The sequence below is a fragment of the Chlorocebus sabaeus genome, chromosome 19 (genome assembly GCF_047675955.1).
Source record: "Chlorocebus sabaeus isolate Y175 chromosome 19, mChlSab1.0.hap1, whole genome shotgun sequence".
NCBI lineage: Eukaryota > Metazoa > Chordata > Mammalia > Primates > Cercopithecidae > Chlorocebus > Chlorocebus sabaeus.
In genome coordinates, this window is record NC_132922.1 from 3868392 (window position 1) to 3890822 (window position 22431).

Genomic DNA, 22431 nt, shown 5'->3' on the forward strand with positions numbered 1-22431 from the left:
CCCTCACCACCCACCCAAGGCTCCATGATAGATAGAAAACCATGGGGAGGAGAAGAGAAAGGAAGGGGGCCGTGGGAAATGAAGTAAACTTCTTACTTCCTTCTATGAGGCAAGCATAACATTTATTCCTAAACCTGAGGAAAATGGTACTCCACCAAAAAACCCTACACACCACTGTCACTCATGGATACAAATGCAAAAGCTGAAGGACAAATATTGCAAACATAAGAACAAGGAAAAATCAACACCACATCGGAATTCTCAATAGGTCTTTCTCCGGCCTTTACTCTTTGAGGTGACAAGCTGGTGGAGAAAGCACGAGTTCCAGGGCCAGGAGAGCTGCCTTGACAGGCAACCTGGGGGAATCACACCAGTAACATATGGTGGTACTGCCAGAGGGCATTTAAGAATTACAGGGGATAATGTGATTATCTGCTTAGCACAGTGTCTGACACGGTGAACCCATTACTAGTCACAGTCATCTTCGCTGACAGAGTCTTGCTCTGACTAGCACAGGACTTACACTTTCTATAAACGCACAAATGGTGGTATGCATGAGCCAGGAAAGAACCTGCGTAACATCAGAATAAGGCATTCCTCGACAATGTATCAATTTGTAAGCAGAGATTTGTTTTCCCAGGTTGTGATACTGAATTGGAAATACAAAGAAAACAACAGATCACAGAATAGACCATAAGGATCTCATAACTAAATGCCGTTAAGTTTTTAAAGTCCATTAACATTTCTCAGAACAAAATGAAAATCATGTATAACATGCAACAGCAGCCAGGAATGGAGAAAACCACATGAAAAATGAAGCTCCGTCAGATCAGTCTTGACCACGCTCCTCTGTATGGCTTTAAAGGGATTAAGAATCAGACCCAGGAAAGAGAGTCCGTGAAATTTCTGACACGTTAATCGAAGGGTGGGGTCAGGCGTCTGTCTGGGGAGAAGAGGATCCACAGTCTTCAGGACATTCCCAAAGGTGCCGCCCCCAAATCACAAGAACTCCTAACACAAAGCAGACACCCTCTGCTGGCTGGAGCCCACCTGGATGAATTCAGTATTAAGAGTTTTCTAAGGTGCTGGTTTGAATTACTCAAGTTCCTGGATATTAAAATATGTGGCATTTACATAAGGAGGGTTAAAAGTGGGAGGATATCTCTTATGTATTTGTTGGTTTATTTTCTCTTAGAGCCAGAACCACTTCAACGACTGTCATTTTAAAACTGGAAATGAAGAGAAACTCATTTTTTAAAAAAGAAAATGAACTGGGAAAAACATGAAACTGCATTTCAGTGGAATAGAAATAGAACTTGTTCTCCGAAGGAAAAAGTCCAAATTAACAAGGATAAAAATCCCGACATCTCAGTCTTGAGGACCAGATTCAAATGAATAAGAACTCGGGCTGTGTATCATTAAGAAAAGCCAGATACTGGAGAAAGGAATCCTTTGATTTAACTACCAGCTGCAAGCATAAAAACCACGTGACCAAGTAATTCCATGGCAGGCTCTGAGACAGCAACTTCCAAAGCTGCCTGCAGTCCAGAGGTAGAACAGGAGGGACTAGAACTCTGGAACTGAAACGGTAAGGCCTTACAAGCCACTTAACCTCTCCATATCCCTTCTTCTAAACTACGAGCAGTAGTATCTACCTTACAAGGCTGCTGTGAGAATTAGGGAGATACACGGTGAAGTTACTCCAACTGGAAATTTAGCTTAGGTGGATTCGTGTAAGGTAGAAAGGCAGGCAGGAAGGAGAGCTCCTTATTCATCCCCATAATCCCACATCATTTAAACTAGATACTGGCTTTGGCTCCAAATAAATGGAAGCCAGGATTTAAAAGCAAGGAAAGGCCGGGCGCGATGGCTCATGCCTGTAATCCCAGCACTTTGGGAGGCCAAGGCGGGTGGATCACGAGGTCAGGAGATCGAGACCATCTAGCCTAACACGTTGAAACCCCGTCTCTACTAAAAATACAAAACAACAATTAGCCAGGCGTGGTGGCGGGCGCCTGTAGTCCCAGCTACTCAGGAGGCTGAGGCAGGAGAATGGCGTGAACCTGAGAGGTGGAGCTTGCAGTGAGCCAAGATGGCGCCACTGCACTCCAGCCTGGGGGACAGAGCGAGACTCCGTCTAAATAAATAAATGCAACAAAAAACAAACAGGTTAATTCTTGGATGTTGAGTATCAGAGTCCCCAAGTCCTACTGACTTCAGGGACTATGAGAGTAGTTTTAACTCCCCACAATTTCACTTTAAAACCTAACCCAAGCTATCCACCACCATACACATATAACACTCAGCCTGGAGAAAACACCCAATAAATATCAGATACTATAATACAAAATGCTTCACCAAGACCAGTGTGTTGGTAATACAGGAGCAGACTGCAGGCCGGCGTGGTCTGATGGGGGAGAGAGTGAGAAAGAGCCAGGGAATGAAGAAAATGGAAAGCAAGGTCCCAAAAACAGGCACAAGGCCAAAGAAAGGGCTGACTTGCTGCTTGGGGAGCTTATGATGATCTCCAGGTTCCACCTCATTGTTTACAAGGAATGCTAACATCGTCCTCTGCATGAAGTACATGTGGGACTTGCAAGATGCTGACTCAGGCACTGCACTTCCAAAAAACGGCCCAAACTGAGCCCTCTACTGCTGCCTCCCAAAGGGGTCCACACACACCTCAGGGGCTGAGGAGCAGAGCTGTGTGTGGCAAGTTCCCAGCACACCAGGTCCAGGGAGCCACTGGGCACATGCTTGCTTCTCCCACTCTAAGCACAAGGCCTGCAGTCCCCGGGTTCCAACCCAATTGTTCAATTGTTATTTTACCACACACATGCATGCATGCGCACACACGTGCACGCACACACACACACACACACACACACACCCCCTTGTCTTTGCTGACTTTTTAATCAGACCAGTTGAATAAGGTACCTTTAGGTTGAAAACTCACATGTCAGTACTGGAGAGTGTATTAATTGCTCCTGGCTCTTCAATTCACTGAGTCACTTAGCATCTTTGAGCTCATGCCCATGTGGAAAGCAGCCTTGCATGTGAATACTAAAGCATCTATCCATGAATGAGGTACATCTGTAAGCACACAGACACAGATGTTCTTCCTGTCGAGCCAATCAAAGACCTATTCATAATTAAGGTAAAGAAAATACCAAAGATAGGGTAAGATGGCACTCTCTCACATGGTGGTGAGAATATACATATTCATTTCTTTGTGGAAAACAACCTAACAAATGTTATCCAGACCTAAAAATACTCACAGCCATCGATTCAGTGACGCCTCTTCTAAGAATGCATCCCAAAACCAATCCGCAACACAATCAAGGATTTGTTTACAGAGCCACCACGTCATTATCAACAGTGAAAAAGCAGAAACTACACAACGTTTGTCGATAGAAAACTGCCGATTACATCTCCTTACAACAGAATAATGAGCTTCCACTTTCTTTTTTAATGTTTAACTGAGATATAATTCACATACCACATAATTAAATTATTTGAAGTGGTTTTTCATATATTCACTAAGTTGGGTAACCACCACTACAATAATTTTACGACATTTTGCCTCCCCACAGAAGAAACTCTGTATCCATTAACAGTCCATCCCCCAGCCCCCCCATTCTAATTTCTCCACGTCCTTGCCAACATTTGTAATCGTTAATTTGTTATTGTTCATCTTTTTGATAGTAGGGTGTGAAGTGGTATCACACTGTGGCTTCTGATTTGTATTCCCTAATGATTAATGATGTTGGTCATCTTTTCGTATATTTATTGCTCATTTGTAGATTTTCTCTGGAGAAATATCTATTCAAACACTTTGCCCATTTTAAAATTAGGTTTGTCTTAATACTGAGTTGTACGAGTTCTTTGCATATACCAGATATGAGTCTCTTTTCAGATATATGATTTGCAAACATTTTCTCCCGTTCTGGGGAATGTTTTTTTTTTTCATATTCTTGAGAGTATTGTTTGTAACATGAAAGTTTTCGTTTTGATGAAATCCAATTTATCTATCCTTTGTCCCTTTTGCTGTTATATCTCAGAAACCATGGCCTAGCCCAAGGTCATGAAGATTTCTTCATGTTTTCCTTTAAGAGTTCTGATTTCAGCTCTTACATTTAGGTCATGATTCACTTTATTTTTTGTGTCTATGGAGAGGCAGGAGTGGAACTTCATCTTTTTGCATTTCAGTATCTAATAACCGTCCCAGGACTACTGGTTGGAAAACACAAATTTCCTCATTGAATTCACTTGGCATTTTTGTCAGAAATCAATTGACCATAAATATGAAGGTTTTTCTTTGGCCTCTCAATTCTATTCCACTGATCTACATGTCTACCCATATGGCAGCATCACAGTCTTAACTAATGCAGCTTTGTAATAAATTCTGACACCAGAATGCATGAGTCCTAATCTTTGTTTCTCTTTTTCAAAACTGTTATGGCTATTCTGGGTTCTTCTAATTCCCAAATGAATTTTAAGATAAGCTCGACAATTTCTGCTAAGAAGCCATTTAGGCTTTGACAGGGATGGCACTGCATCTTTACGTCAATTCGAGGACGAATGCCACCCTAACATCTTTATGTCAATTCGAGGACGAACGCCACCCTAACAATATTAGGTTTCCAATCCATAAACATGGGATGCCTTTCCAGTTATTTAGATCTTCTTTCATTTATTTCAACAATATTCTGTAGTTTTCAGAGTGCGAATCTTGCACTTCTCTTGCTAAACTTACGTCTATCTTACTCTTTCTGATGTAAGTGGATTTTCCCAGTTTCATTTTTAAACATTTCATTGCAAGTGCATAAAAATGTGACTGATTTTTTATCTTCATCTTACATCCTACAAACCTGAATTGATTTATAAGCTTTCATAGTTTTCTAGTGGATTCCTCGGGGATTTTCTACGTACAAGATCCTGTCATCTACCAATATAAGTTTTATTTTTTTCCATTCTGGATGACTTTTGTTTCATTTTCAGGCTTAAGTGCCTTAGCTATAACCAATACTAAAATAGAAGTGGAGAAAGTAGACATCCATATCTTACTCCTGATCTTAGGGGAAAAACTTTGTCTTTTAAACTAAGCATGATATTAGTCAAAGAATTTTCATGGAAGCCTTTATTAGAGAGGAAGTTCTATTCCTAGTTTGTTGAATATTTTTCTCATAAAAGGGTGTTGGATTTTGTCAAATGCTTTCTCCATATCAACTGAGATGACCGTGTAGTTTTTGTCCTTTACTCTGTTAATACAGTGTATTACACGGATTGATTTTCAAATATTGAACCATCCCAGCATTCCTGAAATAAATTCCACTTGTAATAATGCCTAATCCTTTCAAGACGTTGCTAGATTCAGTTTGTTAGGACTTTGCTGAGGATTTTTAAGTCCATTGTGATAAGGAATACTGTTCTATATTTTTCTTTCTGTGTTATGTCTTCATCTCGCTTTGGTCTCAGAGTAATACTGGCTTCATAGAATGAGGTGAAAAGGGTTCCCTCCTCTTCTATTTCTTTAAAGTCTATGAAGAAATAGTGTCAACTCTTTGTTAAACATTTGATCAAATTCACAAGTGAAGTCATCTAGTCCTACGATTTTCTTTGTGGATTTTTGAAATTATTTCAATAATTAACACGAATTAATAACAAGTTAACATTATTTAAATTATCGATGGTCATTATTAATTTTAAAATGTTAATAATTAATTCAGTCTCAAAGAGAGACTTATTTTGTGGAATTGGCTCACACAATTGTAGGGATTGGCAAGTCTGACATCTGTAAGGTAGGCCAGCAGGCTAGGAACTCAATCAGGATTTCCCATGATGCAGTCTTGAGAAGAATTCCTACTTCAAGAAACTTCAGTCTTCGAGCTCACGGCCTGATTAGATTAGGAGACCCACCTACACTGTGGAGGGTAATCCGCTTTACTCAAAGTCCACCGACTTAAACGTTAATCACATCTAAAATACATCTACACTGCAGCTACAAATAGACTGGTGTTAGACCAAACAACAGGGCACCAGAGCCCAGCCAAGTTGGCACAAAATTAACCAGTATAGTCAGTTTTGGCAATTTGTGTGTTTCTAGGAGTTTCTTTGTTTCATATACACTGCCTAGTTTGTAGAGTTGTTCATAGTATTACTTTAATGCTGTGTATTTCTAAAATTTCTCATGAATTTAGTAACTTGAGTTTTCTCTCTCTCTCTCTGGTCAGTCTAGTTACAAGTCTGTTTCACTTTTTTCTGTTCTAGTCTTCATTATTTTCTCTGTTCTGTTTGTTTTGGCTTTATTTTACCTTTCTAAGTTTCTGAAAATGGAAAGTTAATGATTTGAGGTCTTTTTTCATATAGTCTGTTACAACTATAAATTTCTCTTGGATCACTGCTTTAACTGCATCCTGTAAGTGCTGATATATTGTGTTTTCATTTTCTTCATCTCACAGCAATCTCTAATTTCCCTTACAATTTCGTCTTTGACCCACTGGTTATTTAGGGTGTGTTCTAAAATGTCTACATATTTGTCATTTTCTTCAAATTTCCTTCTGTTAACTGGCTTCTAACTTAATGACACTGTGGTCAAAGAACACACTTTGTATAAGCTCCATCTTCTCAAAAGTATTAAGGCTGCTTTTATGGCCCAGCATGTGGTCTATTCAAGAGGATGCCCCACAAGCACTTGAGAGGAACCTGTATCCTGCTGCGGCTGGGTGCGGTGTTCTGTGGATATCTACTAGATCTAGCTGGTCTTCTGTGTTGTTTATTCTTTTAGTTTCTTGCTGGTTTGTCTCGTTTCTCTAGCCATTATGGAAAGTAGTATGCTCTACTTTTAAAAAACGTATTTTTTAAAAATGTTGAATGACACTGGAAAATGGTTAGATACTAAGCAAAAAGCAATACTGAAATGTGCACGCATAATATAATAGCTACTATGGAAAAGAACCTACAGAGTAAAAGGCCAGAAAAAAATTAGCCAAATGTTCAAGTGACAGCTTCTGGGATGGCAAAGCCATATTGTTATTAAACTTTCCAATTTTTTAAACGGTAGGTCCATTACCCTAATTATTTCCACAACGTTTTTAACTAGAAAAAATGAATATATATGAGTCATGGGCAACGGAAAGATGTGGCACCTGTACTGTCAGTTCAGGGGCTGCAAAGCCAGCCACCTCCACTTTGCTATTCTACCCACGGGCAACCCCAGGGAGCTCTCTGCTTGTCTCACGTGGGCCTAGAACTGCCACAGAAAATGTGCTATGCTCAGATGCTTTGGTTTTCACCTTGCAATGTTTCTGAGATTAACTGTGGAGCACAAAAGCACCTAAGCTGTGAGGAACATTCAAGGAAGTCAGGCAAAGGATGTATTTGGCAGTAGACTTGCTTCAGACAACACAGAAAAACAAGGTAGAGTGAAGTGAAATTTAAATGCAAACAATGGAAAGCTAAAACAAATCATTCTAAAGCTCTAACTTATCAATGAGAAACTAGCACCAGCGCTTCCTTCCCTCACTGTCACTCAAAGCCCTATTAATACTCTGATAATGGAAATAGGCAAAAGAATGACTGTGCTGCTAAAATCCACCAGCTGCGAGCACGTTCTCTGCGTTATTCCTCTCACGTGTCCCACTGGCTGTGGGGATTTTACCTGCTGTCCCGACTGCACATGAATCACAACTCTAGCAGTCCTCCAGCTCCAGGAGCCATATGCTAGAATGTCCTCTCTGGGCAACTACATGTTTAAGAACAATCTATACTTCAAGAATTTGACTTACAAACAGGAATATAAAAAAATAGTTTTTGAGATGGAGTTTCACTCTTGTTGCCCAGGCTGGAGTGCAATGCACAATCTTGGCTCACTGCAATCTCCGCCTCCTGGGTTCAAGCAATTATCCTGCCTCAGCCTCCCAAGTAGCTGGGATTACAGGCAGGCGCCACCACACTCGGCTAATTTTTGTATTTTTAGTAGAGATGGGGTTTCACCATGTTGGTCAGGCTGGTCTTGAACTCCTAACCTCAGGTAATCCGCCCACTTCGGCCTCCCAAAGTGCTGGGATTATAGGCATGAGCCACCGTGCCCGGCAAAATAAATATTCTTAATGTTCTTAAGTAAATGCACTGTTTATTCCAAACCCATTGCACATTTGCTTTCAAGAGTAATTTAAGGGAAAATAACAAAGAGAATCAAGTCAATTAGATATTAGACCTCCTGATGGTGAGAATCCATTGTAAAACACTCTTCACCTTCCAGAATGTGGTTGTACTGCTCCCCTGCAGCACAACCAACAACCAGTCAGTCCGAGTTATCCGTCCAAAGTACTCAGTCAAGACCGTTTCTACATTTAAATAGCACGGAGACATCAAAGATGGGGAGGGGGGCAAATACTTCTTTGTTTCTTGCTCTGCTAAAAATGTTTAAGCTAAAATACAATTTTCTGCTTAAACTGTGGAATTCAAGGTGATGGAATATTACTCCTTAATTCAAAATCAAATTTAACATACTTAAAAGTAATATGACAGTCACTGTTTGAAAAGTACGGGCTTTACCTTAAAAATTACACCCTGCCTAAAGGAAAGAAAAACTAAAAAAAATTCACCCACACTGGATGGTTTCAGAAATTATGCTACGTGATCTCAATAGAATATTATGTACAGAAGATAGAAATCATTTTTATAAAGATTTCTTAATACAAGGAAAAGCTTATATTATAAGGTTAAATGGGGAAAAAACGTGAAACAAATGTTATAGATAATATGCACTCGACTATGTAAATACAATGCATAGAAAAAAAGACTTATAGGAAATACAGAAAACAGCTGCTTATGCACAGTGGTACGGCGGCTGCCTGGTGGCCACACACAGGACAGTAACCCCTGAGTGAGCACTGAGCAGGCAAGTGCCTGGTACCCTGGCGCAAAGGACGGGCTGGAACCACAGCTCAGGCTCCAGGCGGGATGAGTCCTCCTTTCTCCCAGCCCAGACCTAGACACTGGGACCCTAGCAGCCTAGATAAGAGACTCAGGCTAGCTTAGAGGCCCAGTCCCAGGCAGGGCAAGAGATGGGAAGGGCCCAGACTCACACTGCTTGCCACACAGAGGTGATACCATGATACCACCCCTAAGGAACTGAAGTAGAGCCCAGGAGTCTCCCCATGCAGATAGCCACTGGTCTCTTGGGAGCAGAGAAAGTAGGGAGACCCTTCTCCAGCCCTCCCAGTGTGGCTGTGTGGGGAGACAGGATCTTAATCAAAGGGGAGGCAGCACAGTGAGGAGACAGGCTTCAATAAGTCTTCTCAACAGTGGGATGGCCAAGTATTTTAACTGCTTCCTTCATAACTTATCTATGTCTTCCAGTATCTCTATACTGTTTCTATTAAGTATTTAAGAGCCACGCTTTTACATTACTTTGTAACATTGAAGGAACATACTTCAAAATAGGAAGAGCCAATTATGACAAACCCACAATCAACAGCACACTGAATGGGCAAAAGCTGGAAGCACTCCCCTTGAAAACTGGAACAAGACAAGGATGCCCACTCTCTAAACTCCTATTCAACATAGTACTGGAAGTCCTTGCCAAAGCAATCAGGCAAGAGAAAGAAATAAAAGGCAACCCATAGGAAGAGAGAAAATCAAATTGTTTGCAGTCAATATGATTCTATACCTAGAAAATCCCATAGTCGCTGCCCAAAAGCTCCTAGATCTGATAGCTGAAGTTTTAGAATACAAAATCAATGTACAAAAAGCAGTAGCATTTCTATACACCAACAATGTCCAAGCTGAGAGCCAAATCAAGAATGCAATCCCATTTACAACAGCCACAAAAAGAATAAAACACCTAGGAATACAGCTAACCAGGTACATATAAGATCTCTATAACGAGAATTACGAAACACTGCTCAAAAAATAGAGATGAATATACAAATGAAAAACCACTCTATGCTCATGGATAAGAAGAATCACTATTGTTAAAATGACCACACTGCCCAAAGCAATTTACAAACTCAGTGCTATTCCTATTAAACTACCAATAAATGACATTTTTTGCAGAATTAGGAAAAAAAAACTATTTTAAAATTCACATGGAATAAAAAAAGAACCTGAATAGCCAAAGCAATCCAAAGCAAAAAGAACAAAGCTGGAGGCATCACAATATTCACACTTGCGAATATACTTGTGCATATACTTGAAACTATACTTGAAGGCTACAGTAACAGAAACAGCATGGCACTGGTAACATGGCACAGTAACAAAAACAGACACATAGGCCAATGCAACAGAACAGACAGCCCGGAAATAAAGCCACACATTTACAGCCATCTGATCTTCGACAAAGTCGACAAAAACAAGCAATGGGGAAAGGACTCCCTATTCAATAAATGGTGCTGGGACAACTGGTTAGCCATACACAGAAGACTGAAACTAGTACCCTTTGTTATACCAAAATCAACTCAAGATAGATTAAAGACTTAAATGTAAAATCTAAAACTGTAAATACCCTGGAAGATAACATAAGGAAATACCACTCTGGACATAGACCCTGGCAAAGATTTCATGACCAAGATGGCAAAAGCAATTGCAATAAAAACAAAAATTAACAAATGGGACTTAAATTACACTAAAGAGCTTCTACACAGCAAAAGAAACTATCAACAAAGTAAACATACAACTTACAGGAGAAAATATTTGCCAACTATGCATCCAACAAAGGTCTAATATCTATAGGTCAGAACCTATAAGGAACTTAACAAGCAAAACACAACCCCATTAAAAAGTAGGCAAAGGACACAGACACTTTTCAAAAAAAGACATATGCGTGGCCAACAAGCATATGAAAAATGCTCATCACTAATCATTAGAGAGATGCAAATCAAACTCACAGTGAGATACCATCGCACACCAGTCAGAAAGACTATTATTGAAAAGTCAAAAATAACAGATGCTGTGGAGGTTGTAGACAAAAGGAAATGCTTTTACACTGCTAGTAAGAATGTAAATAGTTCAGCCACTGTGGAAAGCAGTTTGGCGATTTCTCTAATAACTTAAAACAGAACTACTGTTCAACCCAGCAATCCCATTATTGGGTATACACCCAAAGGAATATCAATCATCCCACCATAAAGACACATACACGTGTATATTCATCACAGCACTATTTACAATAGCAAAAAATACGGCATCAATCTAAATGTCCATCAGTAGTGGACTGGATAAAGAAAATGTGGTACATATACACCATGGAATACTATTCAGTAATAAAAAAGAACAAGATCATGTCCTTTGCGGCAACATGGGTGGAGGTAGAGGCCATTACCCTAAAAGAACCAATGCAGGCACAGAAAACCAACTACTGCATGTTCTCACTTATAAGTGGGAGCTAAATATTGAGTACACATGGAACCAAAGAAGCAAACAATAGACACCAGGGCCTGCCTGAGGGTGGAGAGTGGTAGGAGGGTGAGAATTGAGAACTACCTATCGGGTATATTATCTGGGTAACTGAATAATAGGTACACCAAACCCCTGTGACTCACAATTTACCTATATAAAAAACCTGTACATGTACCCTTGAACCTTGAAGTTAAAAAAATAACATAGTGCCCGGGCACAGTGGCTCACACCTGTAATTCCAGCACTTTGGGAGGCCGAGGCAGGTGGATCACTTGAGGTCAGGAGCTCGAGACCAGCCTGGCCAACATGGTAAAACCCCGTCTCTATGAAAAATACAAAAATTAGCTGGGCGTGGTGACACGCACCTGTAATCCCAGCTACTCGGGAGGCTGAGGCAGGAGAATCATTTGAACCTGGGAGGTGGAGGCCACAGTGAGCCGAGATCATGCTCACTCACTCATGAGTGGCTCATGCCTGTAATCCCAGCCTGGGCAACGGAGCAAGACTCCATCTCAAAAAACTAAATGAATAAATAACATAATATTAACTTCAAAAAATAAATAAGAATTATATATCGTTTCAATGTTTCAACAAACATTAACAAAGTGCTCTGTAAACACAGAAGCTTTCTGTAGGGATCCAATTCAACAGAGTTTCTCCAATCCACTCAGCTTCTCTGTGCAAAGCGTGACACACGCATGAGACACAGTCCCCAGTTCCCTCTTATGACAGTGAATGTGGCACTGGGCACGAAGGCTCTCAACACTGCAGGTGTGCTGGGTTATGCGGAAAACAGCAGCACTGGGGAATTTATTTGTCTTTACAAATAATTTCTATAGTCAACATCCCTTCTTATCGGAGTTTTTATCACAGTTTGAGAGTAACAAGCAGAACTTAATCTCTTTAAATTAATATAAGGTTCAGTAAAGTCTACAAAAATAAAAAAAAAAGTGAAAGATAACGAGCAGTGTTGACGAGGATGTGGACACGCTCCTGCGGGAAGAGAAACTACGCTCCTCCCACACCGCACCAGGACGTGGACACGCTCCTGCAGGAAGAGGAAACTACGCTCCTCCCACACCGCACCAGGACGTGGACACGCCCCTCCGGGAAGAGGAAACTACGCTCCTCCCACACCGCACCAGGACGTGGACACGCCCCTCCGGGAAGAGGAAACTACGCTCCTCCCACACCGCACCAGGACGTGGGCACGCTCCTGCGGGAAGAGGAAACTACGCTCCTCCCACACCGCACCAGGACGTGGACACGCCCCTCCGGGAAGAGGAAACTACGCTCCTCCCACACCGCACCAGGACGTGGACACGCCCCTCCGGGAAGAGGAAACTACGCTCCTCCCACACCGCACCAGGACGTGGACACGCCCCTCCGGGAAGAGGAAACTACGCTCCTCCCACACCGCACCAGGACGTGGACACGCTCCTGCGGGAAGAGAAACTACGCTCCTCCCACACCGCACCAGGACGTGGGCACGCTCCTGCGGGAAGAGGAAACTACGCTCCTCCCACACCGCACCAGGACGTGGACACGCCCCTCCGGGAAGAGGAAACTACGCTCCTCCCACACCGCACCAGGACGTGGACACGCCCCTCCGGGAAGAGGAAACTACGCTCCTCCCACACCGCACCAGGACGTGGACACGCCCCTCCGGGAAGAGGAAACTACGCTCCTCCCACACCGCACCAGGACGTGGACACGCCCCTCCGGGAAGAGGAAACTACGCTCCTCCCACACCGCACCAGGACGTGGGCACGCTCCCGCGGGAAGAGGAAACTACGCTCCTCCCACACCGCACCAGGACGTGGACACGCTCCCGCGGGAAGAGGAAACACACGCTCCTCCCACACCGCACCAGGACGTGGACACGCTCCTGCGGGAAGAGAAACTACGCTCCACCTACACTGCTGTGGGCAGGGAAAATGGTGCTGCCACATGGGAAAGCAGTCCGGCAAACAAAAGGCAACTCAAAAGGTTAAACACAGAGTTACCACGTGACCCAGCAATTCTCCCAGTTATATACCAAGATAAATGGAAACACACATCTACACGAAAACTCGTACATGAATACTGACAGCAATGTTAATCCTGTTAGTCAAAGTATTAGTCAAAAATGGAAACAATATTAGTCAAAAAATGAAAACAATCCAAATGTCCCTCGACGGATGAGTGGAAAACACACGTGCTGCGTCCGCACCAGGGGCCGTTACCCGGCTACAGAATGAAGGAAGTACTGATTCACACTGCGTGGATGAACCTTGAAAGCATCAGGCTGAGTGGAGGAAGCCAGGCACGTATAATTCCACTCACGTGAAACGTCCAGAGCGGCAAATCCACAGACACAAAACGCAGAGGAGAGGCAGCCTGGGGCTAGTGGACAGGAGAAGAGGGAAGGATGGGGAGGGACTGCCAACGGGTACAGGATTTCTTTTGGGGATGATGAAAAAATTCTAAAATCAAATGTGCTGATGGTTACACTCCTCCAAATAGTCTAAAAATCTTTCAACTTTACACTCTAAGTGGGTAAAAGTTATGGTTTCTAAACTGAATCTCAATAAAGCTGTTTTTAAACAGCAGTAGTAAGTGCAGTTGGATGGAGGTCGGGAGTGGGTGGGGGACAGAAGGAAGGAGAACGGTGACTGCTGGTGGCTGCTGGAGTCAGATGGCAAGCGCGCGGGTTCTTCCGACAAATTTGTTGACTTTGTGTTTGAAACTTTCCATCATAAAAAATTATTTAAAATGAAGTTGCAAGAGGCTGTGGTCCACTGAGTGCAATCTTCCCCCAGCACAGGAACATTCAGGCCGCCATTTCTGAGGGAGGGCGGGGAGCTGACGTGACAGTTTGCTTGCCACCATTCTTCAGCCCGTTTTTGGCAGGTCACTAGCAAGATCCCCACTATCAAATGCTTTGACCAATTTTCAGTCTCCATCTCTGTGGGCTCTGCTGACCACTCCCTCCTTCCTGAAGTTGTCCCCTCTCTTGATTTCTGTGATACCTCAGGCCTGGCCTTTGTCCTACCTCTGAAACCACTTCTTCCCCATTTCCTTACCACACCTCCATAGCTCTCCCGGGGGCACACACTGGTCTGGCAGCCTGCACGCACGCACACACCCTCTTCCCTGCCTCCTGTCTCCACCCACATCTTCTCCACGCCCCCAGTGGCTGGTGGGTGGCAAGGGTGTGGCTAATGGAGGACGTCGTTGTGTGCGTTCCAGGAAAGCTTCTGAAAACACATGGGCTCAGCGGATGCATGCTTTGGCCCCAGCCGTGCGCCCTGCACCCTGCACCATCTCCCTCTCTCCAAACCTAGGACAGGGACCTAGCGGAGGCGCGGCCACCATTTTAAGCAGAGGAAAGTCACAGGCAGCGACAAGGAAAGTGACAGTATGACGATCACCTGCTGCGTTCCACACCTGGTTCTAAGCTGGTTTTGCCTCACTCAGTCTTCACGCCAACCAAAGAGACTGGTGCCATTATGATCTCCATTTCGCATCCATTGCAGAGCTCACTGAGGCACCAAGGCCGTCTGCAGCTCTTCAGGGGCAGCGCCTGGATCTGGACCCCGGCAGTCAGACCCCAGAGCGGCACTGCATCCTTCACAGATCCTGATGGTGGCCCTCAGCAGCAGGAGCCACCTGGATTCTCAATGCCCAGACTCCTGCATGGGAGAGTGCCATCAACCTCCCTGTGGGACAGCCCCACTGCCAGCTCCTCGAGTCACCGTCACACCTTGGAGATCCCTGATACATCAGAGAGCCACGGGATCCTGTGACCCGCTGCACTCCACTCTCCCCAGACACACACACCCACAGCCGTGACTGTCAGCAGCCATTTCCGGACCAACAATTTCCAGACTAACCTCCACTGCAGATCTCCTGCCAAGGCCCGGATCCCAACAGACTATTCTACTTGATCACTGCTGACAGCACACTCAGCACATCCTAAATCAGAACCCCATCCCGCCGCCTCCACCTGCTCTTTCTACTCCACGTCTCATCCTGGAAAACGGCACCACACTCCTCACAGGGCCAGGAATCTAGGAGGCCACTGGATTTTTCCTTCTTGTTCACACTCCCCTCCGCTCACATCAAGCCACTTTGGTGCCCTCACGGCAGCCTATTTGACATCCAGGACCAGGGCCTTCTCTCAGGCCCAGTCCTCCCTCAGCAAGTCTCCTGCCTCTGCTGGCCTCTGGTCTGGGCCCGCTCCTGTGCCCCTCAGTGTCTCTAGACCAGGTGTCGCTCCTTTGCTGTTATAAACTCTAAGATGCCCTGGACCCTGTGTTATTCTCATCCTAGACCTGCCTTCTTCCATGGCCTGAACTAAGTCCAAAGTATAATGTGCCTTGCTGTTTCCTTTCACTTCCAAAAGATTAGACTAAAAAGTGGGTCTTCTGCCTGTTCCTAGCTGAGTGTCATCTCCAGTGAGTGTGCTAACTGGAGTCTCCTCCATACTCTGCCCGCCCCGTGGGTCAAGGACGCAATCTGCAACAACAAGCACCCACGCTCGGCTCTGAACTGGAATGGGCACACTCGAGCTTCAGCAAATTTATCACTATGCGTCTCTAGTTTCTTCCCCACCCCCTAAGGCTTCAACCTCTGAAACTTACGAGCTGCGAAACCTTCCTGGCATAGAGAACTTTTCCGTGATCGATCTCTCCAATCAAATTATACCCTCTCATTTCATTTTCACTTGTAGGGTTTTCTCCCCAAGCTTCAGTGATGTCTAACTGGCTGTATTCACTGGACTTCATGATCTTCACATGCTTTGCACACGCTGCTGCTCCTGCCTCTGAGGTCATGAAAGATGGCTTGACCTCTTTCTCTAATGACAGGCTCCTCCAGGGGCTGAGCGAGACTGGCGGGTGCCACTCAAACAAAGGTTAGTTACACATTTGTTCCGCATATGCTTGGAGAGGTTGAGGTTAGCACTAGTGAGGAGCGTGCAAGCGGGTTTGTGTCTCTGTGTGGTTGTGTGTGTCTGTGTGCAGAAGCCTGCACACCTGTGTGCATAGCATATGTGTGTGCAAGTGCATGCGCTAAACATGCATTTACAGACTCTGCATCCATCAACAGCAGGACCAAACTGCCCTTCCCAAATACTGGCGAGCTCCACGAGGAGACCTGGGATGCATACCATGTATTCCTGACTCAGGCTGGCAACGTCCTGGCACCCACGGAGACCCATCGAACCCTGACCCCCTGAGCACACCTCCACACAGCTTGAGCATTGCTCCCCCACTACAAACTGTTTCTCTGACTCTGACATGCTGGCCGGCCTCCTGCTGAAGATGAACATTCTCTCCTGTGCTGGGAAGCAGTTCACCTAGTTGACTGGTCTGCCTTCAGACCAGGTCCTGTGTGTCAACCTCAACCACCGCAGCTCTCATTAGTTGCTTAGCAATGAGACAACCTCCTATGAAATCATAAATGGAAACCAAGTGTCAGAGGAGTTGCAATAAAATTCACTACATGGATATGTCCTTATCCTAGGAGGATAATCTGTCCTCGGGTAAAGCTCATCTCTCCAGATTACAGCAAGGATGGGAATCTGAAGCCCACCACATCCTTCTTTCCAAGTCAAAGAACGTAACACTGAGAGGGCTCTGAGTACCAGCATGTGCAGCGTCGGAACCTCCCACTGAGAGCCAGAACGAGGAGCCACTCCTGAAGAGCTGTTCCTACTCAGGACCTGTGCCACGCTCCAGGATTCCCCACGTCCCGTGGAACCAGTGGGAGCATGCGGCAGGCCAGGAGCTGTGGATCTTTAAAGGCTCTGGACACATGGCGAACACACGTCCCCAGAAAGAGCCCAGCTCCCATTAAGGCATCACAGATCTGTCTGCTGTTGTCTGAAAGCCCCTGGAGAAATCCCACACCTCGGGGATTTCTTAAACCTTTGATTAACTGGGATTCTGTCCTGTACTTCAAAGAAAGAGGAATATCCAAGTAACAACACAAGCTCACCGCCAGAACCAGGCCAGCTGCAGCTCTCAGGAGGTAGCCACGCCCGGGCTAGTGCTACAGGCAGCTGCACCAAAGGTGTACAAGCGGTCACGTGACAACCTGAACGCTGAGGCCCAAGGACTGGCGGGTGCTCAGGTGTTGAAACCACAGAATCACATTACCAGGTTCTACTCTCAGAAGGAACAGTCCATCTTGAAGATCTTCACTAAGCAGAGCGTCTGAGGTTTACTGGCTTGAAGACTCAGCAAACTAAGAGTTCAGCAAACCAGAACAGCCTCTCTGGAGGGGACCCGTGCCTCTGCCGGTGCTGGAGCCTGCAGGTCCCTGGTCTGTGAGCTTCCCCAGAAACCCTCCAATCTCATCCATGCAGCTGCCAGAATGAATGTTCAAAGAGGAGAACCTGAGCACAGCGGCTGGGGGTTTTGCACGCCCCTGAGACTCGACCCCAAGCTTCTCCTTCTGAGCACCGCAGCCCAAGTTGCCCTGCCCTTCCTCCCAGTGCCACTACTTGTCACTGTGCCTTGGATTCCAGGCTGGCCCTCCTGCTGCCCTCTCCTAATGCCCAGCCTCAACCTAGCTCCTCCTCATCCTGTGAGACATGGCTAAAACGTCACCTCACCCTGGAGGCCTCCCCTGACCCCTAAAAGGGGACAGGTCCTCACAGCAGCCCAGGCTTCCTCTTGATAATGTGAATGTTAATTACTTTAATTAAGACTTTAAATTGCTCATCTAAAATCCGTCTTCCGTGCTACAACCACAAGCTCCGAGAGGGCAGGGATCAGGCTTTCCTTGTTCTCCTGCCCCGCTCCCACAGCACAGGGCCAGGAGATGCTGTCAACACTGGCTGCATTGAACTGAAGTCATATTCCCACCCCAGCGCTCTGCACCAGACCCAGCAGCAGGGCAGGTACTCCATGAAGGGCTGCGTGAATGACAAAACTTCAGCCCCACAAGGAAGCTGGACAGCACACCACGCAAGTTAAACACTTCTTTACAACATAATGAAAGATGAACTTGGACTATACTAATGAACATTCCCCAAACCTAGGAAGCAAGATCTAAAAATGACTACAAATGCAATAATCACATGAGAAATCTGGGACCAAACTTTTTTTTTTTTTTTGAGACGGAGTCTCACTGTATCGCCCAGGCTGGAGTGCAGTGGCACCATCCGGGCTCACCGCAACCTTCGCCTCCCAGTCTCAAGCAACTTTCCTGCCTCAGCCTCCCGAGGGGCTGGAACGACAGGCACGTGCCACCACATCCAGCTAATTTTTTGTATTTTTAGTAGAGATGGGGTTTCACCATGTTAGCCAAAATGGTCTCGAACTTCTGACCTCATGATCCATCCTCCTCAGCCTCCCTGAGTGCTGGGATTACAGGCATGAGCCACCGTGCCCAACCCAAACATTTTTATATGTCCACTTAATAGCTGACCAACAGAAATAAATGATATGTTTTACACAGATGTTTGAAAGTGACACTGTATACCCACACAATGTGTGGTTGTGTTCTGATGTGTGCATACGTGTGTGCATGTGCCTGCGTGTGTTACAGGGGTGCAGGAAGGCCGGGGACGCAGGAACAATGGGGATGCAGGAAGGACGGGGACGCAGGAAGACAAGGAAAGTGTCTCTGAGCTCATCTGAAGACACCACTCATAAGACACAAATTCCATTTTCTCCAGTCTTTCTTTCTTCTGGACAATTAAGACCGTGGTCATGCCCCTTCGTCCTGTCTTGCAGATAATCAGGCAAATGCCTTCAGAATCGCTTGGGTCTTACAACAGAAGTTGGTGGTAAAGTAGTTAAAACAAACTTATTTACCACATTAATTAAATGGTCTATTTAACACGGAATATCAATTCTCTAATCACATCTCAGCTGAACTTCTCCTTTCAATTAACAACTCTGAAGTCTACTGACAGAGGCCCTACTGTTCTAGGAGCATTAAGAGCATTTTCATTATCTGGCAAATGAGGGGTAAGAGGCAGAAAAGCAAAGCACCCTCAGGAGCGGCCTCTCCCCTACTTAAGAGATGATTAGGGAGTGAGGTGCGGCAGCTCTCATTAGTTGCTTAGCAATGAGACAACCTCCTACGAAATCATAAAGGGAAACAAAGTCTCAGAGGGGTTGCAATAAAATTCACTCCATGGATATGTCCTCATCCTCGGAGGATAATCTGTCCTCCGGTAAAGCTCATCTCTCCAGATTACACCAAGGATGGGAATCTGAAGCCGACCACAAACTGGAAATGCTAAAAACACCATGTAATAAAAACAGGCAAGCACCCAGTCCAGAAGGCTTGCAGGAAGACAAAACCGGGTTTAAATTAAAATGCTGTGAGTAAACAGTAAAGTCCCCTCTTTCCTATTTATTTTTCATTCATAGATGAATTTAAAAGCAGATCTTCACTTTTATTATCAGAGGTTTTAACTTAAAAACATATTCAAAACAGATTAAGTTATAGTACAGTTGATTGTGATAAAGGAAAACCATGCAGTGCTTAAAGAGAAACAGCATAAAAACATAGCCCAACCGAAACCGCTGTTCAACCAGCTATTTCACAAGTAATTAATACTCGCATAAAACCAAATGTTACTAGTATAGCAAAAGTAGAAAAGGGATGAAATGCCACAGAAACGCAATTAAAGAAGTTTGATTTTCAGCTTGTAAGCAAAATATGTGACTGATACTCTATCACCTTAATCTTAAATTCAAACCACTGACTGGGCATGGTGGTTCATGCCTATAATCCCAGCACTTTGGGAGGATCATGAGGTGGGCAGATCATGAGGTCAGGAGTTCGAGACCATTCTGGCCAACATGGTGAAACCCCGTCTCTACCAAAAATACAAAAATTAGCTGGGAGTGGTGGTGCATGCCTGTAGTCCCAGCTACTCAGGAGGCTGAGGTAGGAGAATCGCTTGAACCCGGAGGGCGGAGGTTGCAGTGAGCCAGTATCACGCCACTACACTCCAGCCTGGGTGACAGAGCAAGACTCCATCTCAAAATAAACAAAATAAGCAGATTGATTGATTGAAACCATTAAAGTCAGTACTGTGATGGCCTTAAGAATAAACAACACTCCCCAAATATATTATCTATCTTCAAATATTGTTAAAAAGAAGATATTAATCATTACAACTGCAACTTAATGTCTTCAGTAGTTGAGCATGTGGATTAAGACATTTTGGAAAGCTGTTGTCGATGAGAAAACTATTATTCTCTAATATTACCTATCATTAATAACATTAAACTTAGTGGCAATTCTCAATATTGTTATAATTATGCATGGTAGCACACAGCAAGTCCACTGAAGTTCACGTTTAATGTTTTCGAGAAATCTTACCTATGTATTCACAAATGAAGACCACAAAGAAGGGAGTGACGAGATCATTTATCCCCTGAACGTATCCACTGGCGGGGTGGCGGATCGCCCATATAAACAAGATCCTTTCAAAAATCTGAAAGAAAATGGAACAGGTGGTAAAGCAAAAAGTAAACATGGCAGAAACTTTAAAATGAAAGCATTCCATTACTTGAAATGTATATTATATTTTTTCATTGTTCCTAATATTAAGATACAAATATAAACAAAAATCAATTGCTTTTTTTTTTTTTTTTGAGACAGGGTGTTACTCTGTCGCCCAGGCTGGAGTGCAGTGGTGCCATCTCAGCTCACTGCAACCTCTGCCTTCCAGGTTCAAGCGATCCTCCCACCTCAGCCTTCCAAGTAGCTGGGACTATAGACACGAGCCACCACACCTGGCTAATTTTCATATTTTTTGGTACAGACAGGGTTTCACCATGTTGGCCAGGCTGGTTGTGAACTCCTGACCTGAAGTGATCCACCCACCTCAACCTCCCAAAGTGCTGGGATTACAGGCGTGAGCCACCATGCATGGCCCTTAATTTTTTTTTTTTTTTTAAATCAAGTTTCAATTATCTTAACTATTTATTATCTCACAAGCAATGTGCAGCATTTCACCAGCCCCTGGCTCAGTCCGTCCCTAAGCTGGCTCTCACAGCAGAAGCTCTCTGCTCCTCCACACCCCACGGGCCACTGTGCAGCAGTACCTGGCCTATCAGTGGAGACTTCCTCAGGGAGGGAGGCATGGATGAGTGAGGGGGTGGGTGGATGAGTGGATGGACAGGTGGGTGGATGGATGCTCTAAATTTCCCTCATTAAGTAAACAGGTTTCTTTAAACCTCTGAAAAGTTATCACCATTCAGGAAGACAAACTTAAACATCTTCCATCCCTTACAAAATCTTAGCAGGGATTCAGGTACCCAGGCCAGGCACGCAGGAGTCATCCCGGCCTCCTCCCTTCCAATATTCTCAGTATATTCAGTTGATCTCTCTCTCCACCATCTCTTCCTCCCACCCACTCTCTTCCATCTTCACTCATAAGGAGGGTTTTATTATAACAACGTGCAACACAGTCCTATCACCCACACCATACACGCGCACATGTGGCTGAAGACCTCTGCGTGCTCCTCACCTCCCATGGACAGAGCCCCCACCACCACCAGCACAGGCCCAGTGCAGTGTCCCTGGCCCCTCGGTCTGGTCCCTGCCCCGGGTCTCCCCAGCCAGCACCCACATTGTGGGTGCACTGTGCCACAGCACTCTTCCCCAGCTGAGCCCGCCAGCCATCAGCCCGTGCTCCTACCGCTGCCTGGAAAGCCTGTCACGCCTGCATCCTGAGTCTCGACACCCCGGCTTTCGGGATTCACCTCAAACACCACTCCCTCCGTGAAGACTCTGCTGCCACCTGTTCCCTCCCCACTTCTGGAAGAGCCTCTACCACGACCTACTTTGTGGCCCTCTAGTTCCCATCCTCTCCACTTCTGGAAGAGCCTACCACTACCTACTTTGTGGCCCTCTAGTTCCCATCCTCTCCACTTCTGGAAGAGCCTCTACCACGACCTACTTTGTGGCCCTCTAGTTCCCATCCTCTCCACTTCTGGAAGAGCCTACCACTACCTACTTTGTGGCCCTCTAGTTCCCATCCTCTCCACTTCTGGAAGAGCCTACCACTAC

General features: G+C 45.0%; 1 protein-coding gene across 2 annotated transcripts in view; it reads right to left on the reverse strand.

The window, feature by feature from the left end:
• Positions 1-22431, reverse strand: part of TBC1D22A (TBC1 domain family member 22A) — a 428246-nt gene that overhangs the window by 244073 nt on the left and 161742 nt on the right. For both annotated transcript variants that reach the window (XM_007976122.3, XM_073006581.1), the window contains exon 8: positions 20737-20851. In XM_007976122.3, the coding sequence (XP_007974313.1) occupies positions 20737-20851 (115 nt within the window). The remainder of the gene's footprint in view (positions 1-20736; positions 20852-22431) is intronic.